At 42.5% G+C, this 20,183-nt stretch overlaps 1 protein-coding gene across 4 annotated transcripts in view; it reads left to right on the forward strand.

Moving 5' to 3' along the window:
* parp4 (poly (ADP-ribose) polymerase family, member 4) overlaps positions 1–20,183 on the forward strand; it is a 201,007-nt gene that overhangs the window by 176,963 nt on the left and 3,861 nt on the right. For 3 of the 4 annotated variants that reach the window (XM_085999130.1, XM_085999129.1, XM_085999131.1), the window contains 2 exons: positions 821–1,034; positions 9,679–9,781. In XM_085999130.1, the coding sequence (XP_085855256.1) occupies positions 821–1,034; positions 9,679–9,781 (317 nt within the window). Of the gene's footprint in view, positions 1–820; positions 1,035–9,678; positions 9,782–18,206; positions 18,354–20,183 lie in introns of all 4 variants that reach the window. The other variant, XM_085999132.1, reaches the window with a different exon arrangement.

Consider the following 20,183-nt stretch of genomic DNA (forward strand, 5'->3'; position numbering starts at 1 on the left):
CCCCTCCTGGAAATTAAGTGCAGATGTTGGAATTGTGCATAGCGGTCGTACTCCCCACAGTCGCATTGCCTGCTGACACCAACTAGCTGATTCATGCATGAATGGTCACTTAGGCAAGGTGCTGGTGGGCTTCTAGCATTCTTAGAACAGTATCCCCAGCATAAGTCAACATCTTCAGGAAGAGTAGAAAATTAGGAGGGGGAGAATCTTCTTGAGTAATTAATGTATGTGCAAGAGAGACATTTAATTTGAATTGGAAAAAACAACTTTTTTCACTTGGGACTGCTACTTTCACTAGTGGCTGGAGGAGGTTAACAATACCCCAAAAAATTGTTTTGGCCTGTACAAATGTAGCTGAGTGCTTCAGCTGTTCAGTCCACCACCAGCCAAAAAAAATGTTGAATCCACTTCTGACAGCAATGCATTTGACGCTGCTGAATGAAGAGTGTGTCAAAGCCCCATATTTTGGAGATGCACATTGCTTCAGATAGCACAAGTGGCACTTTACTTATATTTACACAGCTTACTGCCGACTTCAGAGAAGTCAGTAGAAAACTCTGTGTTTAGTAATGCACCTATTTTGACATTTGGAGATGGGTGCAAACCACACAGATTTAAAAAAAATAAGACTACACAAGTTGCAGGATTTTGTATTCTATCAAATTTTCACTTCCAATTTTTCTGTGTAAATTGACTAACAATCATAAAGTGTTTTGCAAGTGCATATATGAAAGATCATTTGTAGTGTTACAATAATAGTTCATTATTAATTAGTGTAACTGAACAAAAACCGATTTACATTCTGAAAATGTGTTTCCAGCTTTCAGAAACCGAAGATGAAGAAAGAATCCAAAACTGTATTACATTATCGAGAAAAAAAGCAATGCATAAGGGAAAGAAGTTGTTCCAAGAATCAAAAAGAGTGGCCAGAGAAAACTTTATGCCTTCAGAAAAAAAAGGAAGATACAGAGAAAGTCCTAAGAAGCAAAAGTTGCAGAATACCTTGGATAAAGCTCTTTATACGTCAAAATAAGGTCATTCTTTTAACATGTTTTATGACAACTTTGTTGAACTGTTTAGCCTTTCTTCACTTCTTCCCTCCCCAACTGCCCCATTTTTCTACCCTGCTCTCTTTTCCTGTGTTGAGATACGGGGGTGGAATTTCCTGTGTATTTGTGCCCTCAAAAAAAGTATAATCAGGGCGTAAAGCAAATACCCAACATAAAAGATCGCGGAAACTCGGATGCAAGTGTGTTACGCACGTAATTATGCTACACCCAAAATTCCTCGCTCTTTTACACCTGTCTATTGATCCCTGCACCCGAATGCATCTCGCCTCATTAGAATGGCTCCGTCCCCAAGCTAAAGAGCCGTACACACAAATTTCTTGCAATTACACTGGTTCAAAACAGGTGTAAAATTAAGACCAGAATTTTAAGCGCAGCAGGTAACAGTCATTTTTACGATGTTTTATTGTGATTACATAGGATTACATTACATAGGATATACGGCACAGAAACAGGCCATTCAGCCCAACCAGTCCATGCTGGCGTTTATGCTCCACACGAGCCTCCTCCCATCTTTTCTCATCTAAATCTATCAGCATAACCCTCTATTCCTTTTTCCCTCATATGCTTGTCTAGCCTCCCCTTCAATGCATCCATACTGTTCGCTTCAACTACTCCCTGTGGTAGTGAGTTCCACATTCTCACCACTCTCTGGGTAAAGAAGTTTCTTCTGAATTCCCTATTGGATTTCTTGGTGACTATCTTATATTGATGGCATCTAGTTATACTCTTCCCCACAAGTGGAAACATTCTCTCTCTAACCACTCTATCAGAATTTTTCATAATTTTAAAGACCTCTATTAGGTCACCCCTCAGCCTTTTTTTCAAGAGAAAAGAGACCCAGCCTGTTCATCCTGATATGTATACCCTCACATTTCTGGTATCATCCTTGTAAATTTTCTATGCAACCTCTCCAGTGCCTCTATATCCTTTTTATAATATGGCGACCAGAACTGTACGCAGTACGTACTCTACGTGTGCTCTAACCAAGGTTTGATACAGGTTTAGCATAACTTCCCTACTTTTCAAATCTATCCCTCTAGAAATAAACCCTAGTGCTTGGTTTGTTTTTTTATGGCCTTGCTAACCTGTGTCGCAACTTTTAGTGATTTGTGTATTTGTACTCCTGAATCCCTTTTTTCTTCTACCCCACCTAGACTCACACCCTCCAAATGATAAGTGACCTCCCTATTCTTCCACCCAAAATGTAACACCTCACATTTATCTGTGTTGAACTTCATTTGCCAATTATATGCCCATTCTGCAAGTTTATTCATGTCCTCCTGTAATTTGTTGCAGTCCTCCTCAGTATTGACTATCCGCCCCAATTTGGTGTCATCCGCAAATTTAGAAATTGTTTATTTGAGCAGTTTTTAATCCTCACTGAGATCTGCACTGTATTTTCTGTTTCTTTAAATGTATTTTTATGGCATCAGTATAAGTCACATTAAAAATTGAAAAGCTTCCACAATTATTGAGATAGAGGATCAGCCATGATCGAATGGCGGAGCAGGTTTGAAGGGCCGAATGGCCTACTCCTGCTCCTATTTTTCTATGTTTCTAATTGCATGTTGTACGTGAATGACAGCTGGCTTGAAACGTTAATATTCATACTTAAAGAAATATATGGTGCACGTTCAGCGCTTTTATCGGGCCCCAATTGTTTGCGCTAATTTCCATTTGTTTACACCCATTTTTAACATTCCAACATATGTTAGTGAGATTGTCAGGAAATTTGGGTGTAGATAGACATCGACAAAATGAGCGTAATTTTGGATGTAACTTCCCAATTACACCTCCATAAGAAATTTCACCCCATGGTTCCATGTACACCAACATCTCTATGGAGACTCTCTCAAATGGCTATTCTTCATCTATAATCTTGGATGCGGAGCAGGCCTTTCAATAATTGAGCCATCACAGCTGAGCCCAATTCAGTCTTGATCTGAACTTGTTATGGTCAGATCAAGACTGAATTGGGCTCAACTGTGATGCTTTCCAGCAGGAGTCACTGGATAGAAATCAGGAGTGGGATCTCTGGCTGATTTTTCCTATCCCAAAGATGTTGAAGTCAATTTGAGGCCTTGATTGTTGTCTTAGCTGACATTAGCACATAAGAGATTGCACCTATGGCCTTTCAGATTTTTGTGATTCCCTCCCTGTTTTTAAATTATTTTACTCCCTCCCTTTGTGCCCCCATAGCATGTACCATCTCCTGAGTGAGCAGGTTTTTGCTCCTTGCTCACTGTTCAGGCATTACAAGAACAAGAAGATTTGCACAGACTGTCTTTCCTTCTATTTGCCCTCATTAGCTCAGTTTAAACCTGCAATGCTGCTTGTGTCCTGTGCCATATGGGGACAATTTCTGCAATATATTTTTTAATGAGTTTAGATAGACAAGGTAAATGCGATCCTAAAAGCTGGCTTCACCGAATTGTAGTTGAAAAAGAGTTCCTTTATCTCTGAATCAGGGGAGTGCCCAATTCACAAAACTGTCCAGATGTATCACAGTTTCAGTGAGAGACGGCTAGATTACTTTGTTAGTGCCACTGCCTCAGAAATTAATTCGGTCAAAGTCTGCTTGCCCAGGAAATTATTCTTTGAAATGCTAATAATGCATGTGAGTTCACAAACTGGAGAAAGTATAGAAAATGGCTCTAATGGCTGATGCATCGGGAAATGTGCTTGAGACAAAGGTATGTAATATAAAACATTAATAAATAACAGTGCAGCAGCTGTGTAATTTTCCAGTTTCACAGCCCCTTTCTGTCACAAAATATGGAATATCTGAGGACTTTCATACAAACTACCCACCATCTTGACATATGATAAACTACATACTGAATAGATAGTTTTGGTAGATTATAGACTGCAATACCAGTGAATTCAACAGCACTGAACCACTGCTAACTACAACAGTCACTAACTATAACATAACACCTTTGTAACTCAGTCCAACCCAATAGTCCTGTACATATTACTCGCTTATAAGAACATAGATAAGAAATAGGAGCAGGAGTAGGCCATTTGGCCCCTCGAGCCTGCTCCATCATTTAATGAGATCATGGCTGATCTGATCTTGGGCTCAGCTCCATTTCCCTGCCCGCTCCCCATAACCCTTCACTCCCTTATTGTTCAAAAATCGGTCTATTTCCACCTTAAATATATTCAATGACCCAGCCTCCGCAGCTCTCTGGGGCAGAGAATTCCACAGATTTAAGACCCTCAGAGAAGAAATTCCTCCTCATCTCAGTTTTAAATGGGCGACCCCTTATTCTGAAACTATGCCCCCTAGTTCTAGATTCCACCATGAGGGGAAATATCTTCTCTGCATCTACCTTGTCGAGCCCCCTCAGTATCTTATATGTTTCAATAAGATCACCTCTCATTCTTCTAAACTCCAATGAGTATAGGCCCAACCTTTCTTCATCTCAGGAATCAACCTCATGAACCTTCCCTGAACTGTCTCCAATGCAACTATATCCCTCCTTAAATCAGGAGATCAGAGCTGTACGCAGTACTCCAGGTGTAGTCTCACCAATACCCTGTACAGTTGTAGCAGGACTTCCCTGCTTTTATACTCCAACCCCCTTCCAATAAAGGCCAACATTCCATTTGCCTTCCTGATTACTTGCTGTACCTGCATGCTAACTTTTTGTGTTTCATGCACAAGGACCCCCAGGTCCCTCTGTACTGCAGCATTTTGTAATCTCTCTCCATTTAAATAATAATTTGCTTTTTTATTTTTCCTACCAAAGAGGATAACCTCACACTGTCCCACATTATACTCCATCTACCAAATGTTTGCCCACTCACTTAGCCTGTCTATATCCCTTTGCAGATTCTTTGTGTCCTCTTCACAACTTGCTTTCCCACATATCTTTGAATCAGCAGCAAATTTGGCTACATTACACTCGATCCCTTCATCCAAGTCATTAATATAGATTGTAAATAGTTGAGGCCCCAGCACTGATCCCTGTGGCACCCCACTAGTTACCGTTTGCCAACCAGAAAATGACCCATTTATCCCGACACTCTTTTCTGTTAGTTAGCCAATCCTCTATCCATGCTAATATATTACCCCCAACCCCGTGAGCTCTTATCTTGTGCAGTAACCTTTTATGTGGCACCTTATCGAATGCCGTCTGGAAATCCAAATACAGGTAGACTATCCTTTATCCGAACTTCCGAAAACCAAAAACCTCTAAAAACCGAAAGTTTTTTCGTTCAGCGTAAGTCGCGTGCGCACGACATGACCAGAGTGACGCACGACTTACGCTGAGCAGGGCAGAGGGTCACAGAGTTCCCTCCTGGGTAGGAGATTGCAGGCCGAGCTGGGCAGTGTGAAGGAGGTACCGGGAGAGTGAACCCAACAATACAGCGGCCCGTCCGATATTCTTTTCTCCCCCCGAACCGAACCGCGGCCGATATTCTTTTCTCCCCCCCCCCCCAAATCACTCTCTCACCTTTGATGTCCTTGACCCCAGTAAAACCCTTATTCTCTCACTCCCTGGCTGTTTTCCCTGGTACGGCCCCCATCTTTGCTCCCTTAAGTTCAAGGAGTGCAGACCTCAACATATATGGAGCACAATTGATTTAACCATTCATCGCCAGATCAGGCTGGACCACATCAAGTACCATAAGGCCCTACTCTCCACTGCCAAAACTGCTCATTACTCCAGGATCATCCTCGAATGCAAAGATGACCCAACTTCTTTCTCTACTACCAACTGTTAATTAGTGGAGGGGAGGTATTAAGAGAGTGAAAAATAAAAATGACAGCGGAGAAGGCAATAGAGCAAGGTAGCAGTGGGGGAATTAAAAACCAGAGCGTGTCAGGAAGGGACAGAATGTATAATGATAAAGGTAAAGTAGTAAAAGGGGTAAAAGCAGGAATAAATTGTCAGAAAACATATTTGAAAGTTCTTTATCTGAATGCACGCAGCATTCGTAACAAAATAGACGAGTTGATGGTACAAATAACTACACATGGGTATGATCTGGTGGCCATTACGGAAACATGGCTGCAAGATGATCATGACTGGGAACTAAACATACAAGGGTATTTGACAATTAGGAAGGACAGACAGGAAGGAAAGGGAGATGGGGTTGCTATGTTAATCAAGGATGGAATCACTGCAATAGTCAGAAATGATATTGAGTCAAAGGATCAGGATAGTGAAACAGTTTGGGTGGAGATAAAGAATAATAAGGGGAAAAAGTCACTAGTGGGCGTAGTCTATAGGCCTCCTAACAGTTGCAACTCTGTTGGTCGGAGTATAAATCAGGAAATAGTTGGGGCTTGTAATAAGGGAACAGCTATAATCATGGGGGATTTTAACTTTCATATTGACTGGACTAATCAAATTGGGCATGGCAACCTTGAGGAAGAGTTCATAGAGTGTATTAGGGACGGGTTGCTTGAGCCGTATGTAACTGAACCAACCAGGGAGCAGGCAATCTTAGATCTGGTCCTGTGTAATGAGACAGGATTAATAAAAAATGTCCTAGTAAAGGATCCCCTTGGAATGAGTGACCATAATATGGTTGAATTCCAAATTCAGTTTGAGGGTGAGAGAGTTGGATCTCAAACCAGCGTACTGAGCTTAAATAAAGGAGACTATGAAGGTATGAGAGTAGAATTGACTAAAGTGGACAGGGAAAACAGATTAAAGTGTAAGACAGTACAAGAGCAGTGGTCTACATTCAAGGAGATATTTCACATCTTTCAAGATAAATATATTCCACTGAGGAAAAAGGGGAGTAAAAGAAAAGACAGCCATCCGTGGCTTAGTAAAGTAATAAAGGATAGTATCCGACTGAAAACAAGGGCATATAAAGTAGCCAAATCTAGTTAGAGGATAGAAGATTGGGAAGCACTTAAAAGCCAGCAAACAATAACTAAAAGATTAATTAAGAAAGGGAAGATAGATTATGAAAGTAAACTAGCAAAAAATATAAAAACAGATAGCAAGAGTTTCTACAGCTATATAAAAAGAAAAAGGGTGGCTAAAGTGAACGTTGGTCCCTTAGAGGATGAGACCGGGAAACTAGTGGTGGGGAACATGGAGATGGCAAAGACGCTGAACAAATATTTTGTATCAGTCTTTACAGTAGAGGACACTAAAAAATATCCCAACACTGGACAAACAGGGGGCAATGGGAGGGGAGGAGCTAAACACGAGTAAAATCACTAAGGAGATGGTACTCGGTAAAATAATGGGACTTAAGGCGGATAAATCCCCCGGACCTGATGGCCTACATCCTAGGGTCTTGAGAGAAGTGGCGGTAGGGATTGTGGATGCATTGGTGATTATTTTCCAGAACTCCCTGGACTCAGGAAAGGTCCCGGCAGATTGGAAAACTGCTAATGTAACACCCTTATTTAAGAAGGGAAGTAGACAAAAAGCTGGAAACTATAGACCAGTTAGCCTAACATCTGTGGTTGGCAAAATGTTGGAGTCCATTATTAAGGAAACAGTACCAGAGCATTTGGATAAACATAATTTAATAGGACAGAGTCAGCATGGTCTTATGAAGGGGAAGGCATGTTTGACAAATCTGCTCGAATTCTTTGAGGACGTAACATACAGGGTGGATAAAGGGGAACCAGTGGATGTAGTGTATCTGGACTTCCAAAAGGCATTTGACAAGGTTCCACACAAAAGATTACTGATCAAGATAAAAAATCACAGGATTGGGGGTCATATACTGGCATGGGTGGAAGATTGGCTATCTAACAGAAAACAAAGAGTTGGGATAAATGGTTCATTCTCAGGATGGTAATCAGTAACTAGTGGTGTTCCGCAGGGGTCAGTGCTGGGACCCCAACTCTTTACAATCTATATTAACGATTTGGAGGAAGGAACTGAGTGCAACGTATCCAAGTTTGCCGACGATACAAAGATGGGAGGGAAAGCAGTGAGTGAGGAGGACATAAAAAACCTGCAAAAGGACATAGACAGGTTAAGTGAGTGGGCAGAGATTTGGCAGATGGAATATAATATTGGAAAGTGTGAGGTTATGCACTTTGGCAGAAAAAATCAAAGAGCAAGTTATTGTCTAAATGGAGAGAAACTGCAAAGTGCTACATTACAAAGGGATCTGGGGGTCCTGGTGCATGAAACACAAAAAGTTAGTATGCAGGTGCAGCAGGTGATCAGGAAGGCCAATGGAATCTTGGCTTTTATTGCAAGGGGGATGGAGTATAAAAACAGGGAGGTCTTGCTGCAGTTATACAGGGTATTGGTGAGGCCACACCTGGAATACTGCATGCAGTTTTGGTTTCCATATTTAAGAAAAGATATACTTGCTCTCGAGGCGGTTCAGAGAAGGTTCACTCAGTTGATTCCAGAGATGAGGGGGTTGACGTATGAGGAAAGGTCGAGTAGGTTGGGCCTCTACTCATTGGAGTTCAGAAGAATGAGAGGCGATCTTATCGAAACATATAAGATTGTGAGGGGTCTTGATCGGGTGGATGCAGTGAGGATGTTTCCACTGATGGGTGAGACTAGAACTAGGGGGCATAATCTTAGAATAAGGGGCTGCCCTTTCGCAACTGAGATGAGGAGAAACTTCTTCACTCAGAGGGTAGTAAATCTATGGAATTTGCTACCCCAGAGAGCTGTGGAAGCTGCAACATTAAATAAATTTAAAACAGAGATAGACAGTTTCCTAGCAGACAAGGGAATTAGGGGTTACGGGGAGAGGGCAGGGAAGTGGACGTGAGTCTAGATTCGGATCAGCCATGATTCTATTGAATGGCGGAGCAGGCCCGAGGGGCCGTATGACCTACTCCTGCTCCTACTTCTTATGTCTCCAACTAGCACGAGGAGCTCATGGACTTCTTTAACACCAAGACTGAGACCATCTGTTCAACTGTCTCTACCACATCCCTCCCTGAACCCATATCCTTCTCTAGTTTTTCTCCTATCTCCCCTAATGCCCTCTCCAAGCTCAACTTGTCCATCAGACCCACCTCCTGCTCTCTCGAGCCATAATTTCTTCCAAACATTGGGAAGACAAGCCATTGTCTTCGGCTCCTGTCCCAAACTCTGTTCCCTTGCTACCGATTCCATCCCCCTCCGTAACCACTGTCTGAGGCTGAACCAGACTGTTTGCAATCTCAGCATCCTATGTAGCCCTGAGCTGAGTTTCTGACCCCATTTCCTCTCCATCACAAAGACTGCCTACTTCCACCTCCATAGCATTCCCCGTCTCTGCCCCTGCTTCACTCCATCTGCTACTGAAACCCTCATCCATGCTTTTGTTACCTCCAAACTCGTCTATTCCTGTGCTCTCCAAGGTGGCCTCCCATCTTTAACCTTTCATAAACTTAAGCTCATGCAAAACTCTGCGACCCATATCCTAATCCGCACCACATCCCCGCTTATCCATCACCCCTGTGGTCACTGACCTATATTGGCTCCCAGTCCATAAAACGCCTCAAATTTGAAATCTCTTGCCCCTCCTTCTCTCTGTAACCTACTCCAGCCCTACAACCCTATAAGAGCTCTGCATTCTTCCAACTCTAGCCTCTTGCACATTCTGCCCTCTGCTATATAAATGTAAGTTGTTATATTCATTGTTTTTTTTTTCTATATTTTTGCAGAATGGGTACTGGAATTTTACATCTGACCTGGGAGTCCTGTTGGAAATTAACGTGGAATATCTAACTAATGTTTTCCTAATAGAAAAAGGCATTAAATCTCTAGGTAATGTATATTTCAGTCTCCAGTAGTGCATTAATCTGAAAGTGAACTACAGCAAGTAGCAGCATTTACTGCTAAAAATGTTTGATTCACAATGTGAAGCATTAAGCAGAGTCTCTGAGTTCAGGATGTTGAAATCCTTCCTCGTCATCCCACTTACATCTCAGACACAGAGGGCAATCGAGCATAAATATCCTCCTTCAAACTTAGACTATCACTAATGACTTCCTGAGACTCTCTTCCCATTGTATATTTCTAAGCATTGTTGTACAGTGCAACAGCAGATGTATGTACCACAGTCAAGGTGCACTTCTCAGCAGTTACTCATTATTTTCTCCAAGTCCTCACTGCTTCACGCCTTCAGCAACACTTTTACTGTTCCTCCATATCACTTGATATTTTCACCAATACATGTGAGCTCATTGAACCACACAGAAATTAGTATAACTTATACTTATGCCAGAAATGTGAAACTTTTGAGACCCTAAATAAGACTTGTCATAGTGTACCTTTCTAGTGTTTGAGTGCTGGATAATTTGATTTATATTATAATTAACAATTTGTCTTTTTTCCATATACACATACATTTAATATGGTTGTGGAATTCCATTACCATTCCTCGCTCTCATACCTAGCACATCCTATGTAACATTTAACCACGCTATCGGGTTTTGCCTCCATTTATGTAATTTGTTATCCTGCACACTCCTTCTACTGGTGAATGCCTTGTACTGCTACTGGCTATACATTCTATATAGGGTTACCAGCTCTCCAGGATTATCCTGAAGTCTCCTGGAATTAAAGATTAATGTCCTGGTCACAACTGCGAGCAACCCAGGAGAAAAATCGTACAGCATTCTTTTAACATTTGTTTGTTATAAAAATATTGGAGATGGGAAAAATTATGTTTGACTGGGTGGGGCGGTTGGAGGGAGGAGATCATAAGAACATAAGAATTAGGAGCAGGAGTAGACCATATGGCCCCTTGAGCCTGCTCCGCCATTCAATAAGATCATGACTGATCTACGACCTCAACATCACTTTCCTGCCCTATCCCCATATTTCTTGATTCCCCTAGAGTCCAAAAATCTATATCTCAACCTTGAATATACTCAACAACTGAGCATCCACAGCCCTTTTGGGGCAGAGAATTCCAAAGATTCACAACCCTCTGAGTGAAGAAGTTCTTCCTCGTCTCAGTCTTAAAAGGCCGACCCCTTATCCTCAGACTATGCCCCCTAGTTCGGGACCGTCTAGCCATGGGAAACAATCTCTCGGCATCTATCCAGTCAATCCCCCTCAGATTCTTATATGTTTCAATGAGATCTCCTCTCATTCATCTAAATTCCAAAGAGTATAGGCCTAATCTACACCATCTCTCCTCATAGGACAGCCCTCTCATCCCAGGGATTAGTCTAGTGAACATTCGTTGAACCACTAAGGAGACCAAAACTGTACACAGTACTCCAGGTGTGGTATTACCAAGGCCCTGTACAGTTGAGACAAGACTTCCTTACTCTTGTACTCTATCCCCCTATTAATAAAGGCCAACATGCCATTTGCCTTCCTAATTGTTTGCTGTACCTGCAAGTCCTGTATGAGGACACCTAAATCTCACTGAACACCAACATTTAATAGTTTCTCACCATTTAAAAAATATTCTGTTTTTCTATTCTTTCTACCAAAGTGAATAACCTCACATTGCCCCACATTATACTCCATCTGCCACCTTAGTGCCCACTCACTTAACCTGTCTATATCCCTTTGCAGGCTCTTTTTGTCCTTCCCACCTAGCTTTGTATCATCAGTAAACTTGGATACATTCCACTCGGTCCCTTCATCAAAGTCGTCAATATAGATTGTAAATAGCTGAGGCCCAAGCACTGATACTTGTGGCACCCCACTAGTTATAGCCTGCCAACCTGAAAATGACCCATTTATCCCTACTCTCTGCTTTCTGTCCATTAACCAATCCTCTATCCATGCGAATACATTACCTCCAATCCCATGAGCCCTTATCCTGTGTAACAACCTTTTATGTGGCACCTTATCGAATGCCTTTTGGAAATCCAAATATACTACATCCATTGGTTCCCCTTTATCTACCCTGCTAGTTACATCCTCAAAGAACTGTAATAAATGTCAAACACTATTTCCCTTTCATAAAACTATGTTGACTATGCCTACTCATATTATGATTTTCTAAGTGCCCTGTTACCACTTCCTTAATACTGTAATGGATTCCAGCTATGTCCTGTCCACAAAAAGCAAGACATATCCAATCTGGCCAATTACCGCCCCATCAGTCTACTCTCAATCATCAGCAAAGTGATGGAAGGTGTCATCAACAGTGCTATCAAGCGGCACTTACTCACCAGTAACCTGCTCACTGATGCTCCGTTTGCGTTCCACCAGGACTACTCTGCCCCAGAACTCATTACAGCCTTGGTCCAAACATGGACAAGGTCCAAACACCGGCGTACCGTGGCTGCAGGTACACCATTCCCTGCCTCTTGCACTCCAAAAGGCAAATGGAGCGCTTGATTTAGCACTGCACTTCTATCTTGGAAGAAAAAATGGGAATTTAACTAATGTTTGAAAATGTTAGCGCCTGGTGCTAACTTTCCAAACATTTTTCACTTAGCGCCCCAAATGGCCCTCATGAGGAATTTCACCCCCTCTATTCCTGATGATTTCATGTTATGAAATCATCAGGAATACATCCAACCAGAATTGTCAACCCTATACAACCCTCCATATCTGTTGATATGCTTCTCCTTTCCGAGTTCTGGCCTTGCTCTCTTACCATGCCTATTGGTATTTTAAATGTTGCAGCTCAATGCAAAGTGTCAACATACATGCCTGAGGCTGCCCAGTAGTGTCATACTTTTGCATGAATATGAAGTGTATAGAGGAAATATAGTATTAAAAGCCAAGGTGTGGCATGCACCGCACATTGTGGGATAGCTTTTTACCTTCCTTGCCCGTCAAACCATCTTGTTATTGCCAACATCACTAATTTGAAAAGACTAATACTTGGTAAACCTTTGGTGTGTGGTGCATGCTGAATCTTGGCACTTGCTGCTTTCCACAAGAAAATAGAAGAACTCATTGACCCTTGCAAACAATGCACCTGTTTGATTAACCCGTTTGCTGTGAGTGTGAATGGGAGGTGTGGCCGAGATCTCCAACATTTGCCAGGAAAGAGTGTGCCACATTAAAGTTCAACGCAGCTCTAAGCTTGACGGTCAGTAACCAAGCTGCCATAGACCATATGCACATTAACTGAATGTTGAATGTAACCCCTTTCTGTTTGACGGACATGCATTTGGTGGTAGAGGTCCAGATGACAACCCATGTGCTACCTATAACAACCAGCACTTTGGGGAGAAAGAACCTGACACATGGAAAAAGTGCAGGAAACTAATGAAAGAATTTGCCTTGGCGAACAATGCACCTGTCACTTTTTGTATACATTGGTGCACAGCAGATTGGCTGATTTCACATACATCTCCACAGGTGGCTAGAAATTATCCAGTTGTATAAAACTTCAAGACAGTGGTCATCTTCACAGCAAATAGCAGAGCCTTTCCTGTCACTGATCTTGTCTGCAGGTCAGGCTTGAGCAGAAGTCCTAACTCCATGACTACCCCGATTAAGTTATGGTCAGCAAAGACAGATCTGACATGTGTAGGTAGCTGTGTCTTAGTTAATGGGCAATTTGCCTTGTGTAAGCAGGCCTACCTCTGATCCTTCATCAGATTATTTTTGTCCTCTTCCAAAACAAATTGATGGAGAGGAATTCCCATGTTCAAAATTTTGGTTGCTGCAACTGAAATTTCAGCTCCCAAAAAATTAGTCATGGAAAATACTAGGGCCAAAAAAACAAAAATGCAAAAAGTCAAAAACCAAGCTAGTAGCAAATGTAAAGAAAAAAATGAGTACTGCAGCAAACTTCTTTAGCTAATAATAGTTCTCACCTTTTAAGAGTGCAATTTCCAAAATGGCAGAACATTCTTTGGATATAGTGCCCAATTTAAATGGACCCTGAATAGCTTCAGTACATTCTTATTGAGAAACTGGGAATGGTGCCAATAAGTAGTTGAAATGAAGCATAATTTATGAAGGTTTAGTGAGACTGTTGCACAAAATATGTAGTAGGCCACAGCTCATGAAATGGCTAGACACCCCTCTCTGCGCATCAAGGAGACATAGGCCCAGGGCCTGCTCAGACGATTTTCAACCACTGCTCAGCCGTTTGGCATCAGTGCACTCGAAGAAATCAACCGAAGACATTACAAGTGAACTGACTTGTCATTAGCTTTCGGAGCAACAGAATTCCTAATTACTTCATAGTAGTGGATCTCCAACTGAACGTGCCTTTGCTATATTTCCTTTCAGCTGCATCAGTTAAATCTGCAGCTTAGACTTCGTCCAGTGGATTTTGTATCCTGAAGTACTGCTAAAATAATTCACTACTTCCAGGATACATTCCATATCCTGTTTAAGATTCTGCAGTAGCAAAAGAATACGGTTGCAAATAAAGGCTGTGTTTCAATCTGACAGTCTCATCTCTCCTTATCTCTGAACATTTTCTAATCATTTGTGCTGATAGCTTGACTGCAAAACAAACAGGGAGTGAGATAAAGGGCAGCCCTGCCTCATTCCCCTTCTAAGCAGGAAAATTGCCAATTGCAAGTTGCTTGTTAATACACAAATTGCCATAAGCAGCAGTACTGTGTTTTGCTATTGTATAATGTTCAGAAGATCACAAGATAAATATAGATGAGGAAGGCCGTTCAGACCATCTTAGTTCATCCATCTAGAAGGACCCTAGTTTCCCATTGTAGAATCCAATTGTTTCTTAAACAAGTCCAAAATTTTCAACTCCACTACTGTGAATGTCAATTCTATGTATTGTTTTGTGCAAAGAACTTCCTGACAAGTCCTACATTTAACTTTTTTATTTAAATCTATGTTCCTTGCCCTACTCACACTCTAGTAGGAAGTAATTTTTCAGGTTCACCTTTTCCTTACCATTTACTTATATATAAGATCACATCTTAGTTGTCTCCTTTCAAGGCTGTAAAGCTTAAGTTTCTCCAATCTTTCATTATAATGCAAATGTCTAACACTAGGGATCAGCCTCATGGCTTTTCTCTGAACTGCCTCTAGCACTTAAAAGTCACCCCTGTGTCTCACCAGTACTTAAGCTGTGCACTGACCAGATCACTACACAATTTGACCACAACTTCCTCTGACTTTTACTTTTCTGTTGTGACTACATATTTTGTCATTTTATTTGTTTATTGCAGCTCTGAACATGTTGAGCTTTTAGACTAAGATCCCTAAATCTCAATTTTATTCTTATCTATTTTAACACCTTTTGTGAAATACATATGTTGTCCATTTATTGTTCCTATGTGCATCACTTTACACTTGTCTGCATTAAATTTCATCTGCCATTGTTCTGCCCACTTACATATTTTGTCCAATTCATTTTTGTATTTTGAGCTACCTGTCCCTGCTAGTTGAATATCATCTGAATCTGAATCCAAGCTAAGTCAACATTAGGCCTGTAAATTTTTAATCGGGTGTCTATCTGCCCTTTGGCACTTGGCACCCAACACTCTGCATCTTCTCTATGGAGCTGCTCACTCTAATCTAACTTTCCCTTCTTCTACTTTAGAATGCCTAGTTGAAAGAACACTCCAGATAATTTTCAAAAATTTATCAAGGGTTTGCACAGATTACAATAAAAGTTCTTGGAAGGCCCTACTAATCAGTTTTGAATCCTGTTGTATTTTCCACCATTGTTCCCAATGCTTTGAATATTGCGCGCATTGTTACATTGGCAGACGAGCCATTCTGCCCACCTAAGATATTGGGTCCTTGTTTCAAACAAGGCATACTTTATAGCAACAGAAAATGCTGGAAAAACTCAGCAGGCCAGGCAACATCTGTGGAGAGAGAAATAGAGTCAACGTTTCAGGTCAAAACCCTTCGTCAGGACTGAAAAAGCACAAGAAATGAAACAGATTAAAAGGCCAGTTTGGGGGCTGGGAAATGGGGATGAAAGAACAAAAGAGAAGTGAAGAGACATTAAGAGGTATTCAAAACGAGACGAGATGGTGATAGGACTAGTAAAGAGACAAAAGACGGCTCTAGATTAGGTGTGAAATGCGCTGGCAGAATGAGAGACAGCTGCCATGTGGGAGAGAAAAAAGGGGGAAGGGCACAAAACAAAAGTTTGGATAAAAAATATGTAAAAATGTAATGGGGGCCGAGGTTATGATCTGAAATTGTTGAACTTGATATTGAGTCCGGAAGGCTGTAAAGTGCCTAATCGGAAGATGAGGTGCTGTTCCTCGAGCTTACGCTGGGTTTCCGTGGAACAATGAGAGAGCCCGAGTACGGTGAGGTCTGAGTGGGAATGGGGCGGTGAATTAAAATGACAAGCAACCGGAAGCTCGGGGTCACCCTTACGGACTGAACGGAGGTGTTCCGCAAAGCGGTCACCCAATCTGCGTTTGGTCTCCCCGATGTAGAGGAGACCGCATCGTGAGCAGCGAATACAGTATACTAGATTGCAAGAAGTACAAGTAAATCGCTGTTTCACCTGGAAGGGGTGTTTGGGGCCCTGGACAGTGGGAAGGGTGGAGGTATTAGGGCAGGTGTTGCATCTCCTGTGCTTGCACGGGAAGGGGGGCTGGGGGTGATAGAGGAGTGGACTACGGTGTCTCGGAGGGAGTGGTCCCTACGGAATGCTGAAAGGGGAGGGGAGGGGAAGATGCGTTTGGTGGTGGGATCATGTTAGAGGTGGCGGAAATGGCGGAGGATGATCTGTTGAATGTGGAGGCTGGTGGGGTGAAAGGTGAGGACAAGGGGAACCGTATCTTGGTTCCGGGAGGGAGGGGCAGGGGTGAGGGCAGAAGTGCGAGAGATAGAACGGACCCGGTCGAGGGCCGTGTCAACCACGGTAGAGGGGAATCCTCGGTTGAGGAAAAAGGAAGACATGTCGGAAGCACTGGTGTGGAAGGTGGCATCGTCGGAGCAGATGCGGCGGAGACAGAAAAACTGGGAGAATGGAATAGAGTCCTTACAGGAGGCGGGGTGGGAGGAAGTGTAGTCCAGGTAGCTGTGAGATTCAGTGGGCTTGTAGTGAAGGCATACTTTACCTCCTCTTGATGGCTGAACAGCTGCTGTATTTGCCTACATACCATTGCACCAAAGAATAATTCATTATGTAAAATACTTTGATACATTTCAATAGATAGCTAGCTAGCTGCAAGACCGAAAGCAGAGAGTAAAGGGTAGCTATTCAGAGTGGCTGAAGGTGGGGAGTGGGGTCCCACAAGGATCAGTGCTGGGGCTACTGTTCACAATTTATATTAACGATTTAGACTTTGTAATCAAAAACAATTTCTGAATTTGCTGATGACACCAAATTGGAAAGGATACAACACTGAGGAGGACTGCAACAACTTAAGACATTAATAGACTTGCAGAATGGGCAGGTGAGGTATTACATTTTAACAAGAAAAATAAGGAGGTCACATATTACTTGGAAAATAAGAATCTAAATGGGGTAAAGAGCAAAGGGATCTGGGGGAGTACAAATACACAAATCATTAAAAGTTGTGACACAGGTCAATAAGGCCATAACAAAAGTAAACTAAGCACTAGGGTTTATTTCTAGAGGGATAGAACTGAAAAATAGAGAAGTTATGCTAAACTTGTATCAAACCTTGGTTAGACCACACTTGGAGTACTGTGTACAGTTCTGAGACATAGAGGCACTGGAGTGGACGAAAAAAAGGTTTACAAGGATGATACCAGAACCGTGAGGTTATACCTATCGGGAAAGAATGAACAGGCAGGTCTCTTTTCCCTTGAAAAGAGAAGGCTGCCATGTGATCTAATGGAGGTCTTTAAAATTATGAAAGGTTTTAGAAACATAGAAACATAGAGATAGGAACAGGAGTAGGCCATTCGGCCCTTCGAGCCTGCTCCGCCATTCAATGAGATCATGGCTGATCTTCGTCTGAGATCTTAGCTGATCTTACCAGTTCAGTACCCCGTCCCCGCCTTTTCTCCGTAACCCTTAATCCCCTTAGCCTTCAGAAATATATCCAATTCTCTCTTGAAAATATTTATTGAATTAGCCTTCACAGCCCTCTGTGGCAGGGAATTCCACAGGCTCACCACTCTTTGAGTGAAGAAATTCTTCCTCATCTCTGTTTTAAATGATTTGCCCGCTATTTTTAGACTGTGGCCCCTGGTTCTGTGCTCCCCTGCCATTGGAAACATTCTCTCTGAATTCAGCCTGTCCAGGCCTGCCATAATTTTATATGTTTCGATGAGATCCCCTCTCAATCTTCTAAACTCCAGTGAGTACAAGCCCAAACTATTCAATCTCTCCTCGTAGGTCATTCCCGCCATTCCAGGTATCAGCCTGGTGAATCGCCGCTGCACTCTTTCCATGGCAAGAACATCCTTCCGCAGATGGGGCGACCAAAACTGTACACAATACTCCAGATGCGGTCTCACCAGCACCTTGTACAGCTGTAGTAAGGTATCCCTATTCCTATACTCGAACCCCCTTGATATGAAGGCCAACATACCATTTGCCTTCTTAATCGCCTGTTGCACCTGCATGCTCTCCTTCAGTGACTGGTGCACAAGAACACCCAGGTCCCTCTGCACTTCCCCATCTCCCAATCTATTGCCATTTAGATAATAATCTACCCTCCTGTTTTTACCCCCAAAGTGGATAACCTCGCATTTATCCACATTATAGTGCATCTGCCACGTATCCGCCCATTCCCCCAACCTGTCCAAATCGCACTGTAGCCTCCTGACATCCTCATCAGAGCCCACCCCTCCTCCTAGTTTAGTGTCGTCAGCGAATTTGGAAATATTGCATCCAATTCCCTGATCCAGATCATTTATATATATTGTGAACAGCTGGGGTCCCAGGACAGATCCTTGCGGCACCCCGCTGGTCACTGCCTGCCACTCCGAAAACGAGCCGTTTATTCCAACTCTCTGTTTTCTATCCGCCAGCCAGTTCTCTATCCACGTTAATACTTTGCCCCCAATCCCATGAGCCTTAAATTTGCATGATAATCTTTTGTGTGGAACCTTATCGAAGGCTTTCTGGAAGTCAAGGTACACCACATCCACTGGCTCTCCCCCATCTATTTTACCAGTTACTTCCTCAAAAAATTCCAGCAGATTAGTCAAACACGATTTACCCTTTGTAAATCCATGTTGACTCTGTCCGATCCTTTCCCCATTTGTCAAGTGCTCCGCTATTTTATCCTTAATAATGGACTCTAGCATTTTGCCCACAACCGATGTAAGGCTTACTGGTCTATAATTCCCTGCTTTCTCTCTACCCCCCTTTTTAAATATTGGGGTAACATTAGCTACCCTCCAATCCACGGGTACTGTTCCCGAGTCAATGGAGTTCCGGAAGATGATCCTTAGAGCATCTGCTATCTCCAGGGCCACCTCCTTAAGTACCCTAGGATGTAGTTTATCAGGCCCCGGGGATTTGTCGGCCTTCAGTCCCCTCAACTTACCCAACACCATATCCCTAGAGATACTAATTTCTGTCAGCTCCTCCCTCTCATTAGTCCCTATGTTTGCCGATATTCCTGGGAGGTTATTTGTGTCCTCCTTTGTGAATACAGAACCAAAGTATGAGTTTAATTGGTCTGCCATTTCCTTATTCTCCATTATATATTCTCCCGAATCGGACTGCAAGGGACCGACTTGGGATTTTACCAGTCTTTTCCTCCTGATATACCGATAAAAGCTTTTGCAGTCTGTCTTTATGTTTGCTGCAAGTTTACTTTCGTATTCTATTTTCCCCTTCCTGATTAATCCCTTTGTCCTCTTTTGCTGTATCCCAATCTTCCGGTCTGGTGCTTTTTTTTTGCCAGTTGATATGCCCTTTTTTTTGATTTTATGCTGTCCCTAATTTCCCTCGTTATCCACGGTTGAGTCACCTTTTTAGGTTTATTTTTATGCCAAACCGGTATAAACATGTTCTGGAATTCTTCCATTCTATCTTTGAATGCTTGCCATTGTCTATCCACTGTCAATCCCCCCAGAAACACCACCCAATCAATCTTACCCAATTCCCGTCTCATACCCTCGTAATTCCCTTTATTTAAGTTCTGGACCTTAGTCTCTGATTCAATTTCCTCACTCTCCATCTCGACTGAGAGCTCGATCATATTATGATCGCTCTGACCCAAGGGGCCTCGTACAAGAAGATTGGTGATAAGTCCCTTCTCATTGCACAATACCCAGTCTAAAATGGCCTGATCGAGTCGGCTCCTCGACATATTGGTCCAGATAACCGTCCCGAAAACATTCCAGGAATTCCTCCTCC

Source organism: Somniosus microcephalus, chromosome 10 (assembly GCF_052327205.1).
Source record: "Somniosus microcephalus isolate GS21.2 chromosome 10, FLI_Smic_1.0, whole genome shotgun sequence".
NCBI classification, from domain to species: Eukaryota; Metazoa; Chordata; class Chondrichthyes; order Squaliformes; family Somniosidae; genus Somniosus; species Somniosus microcephalus.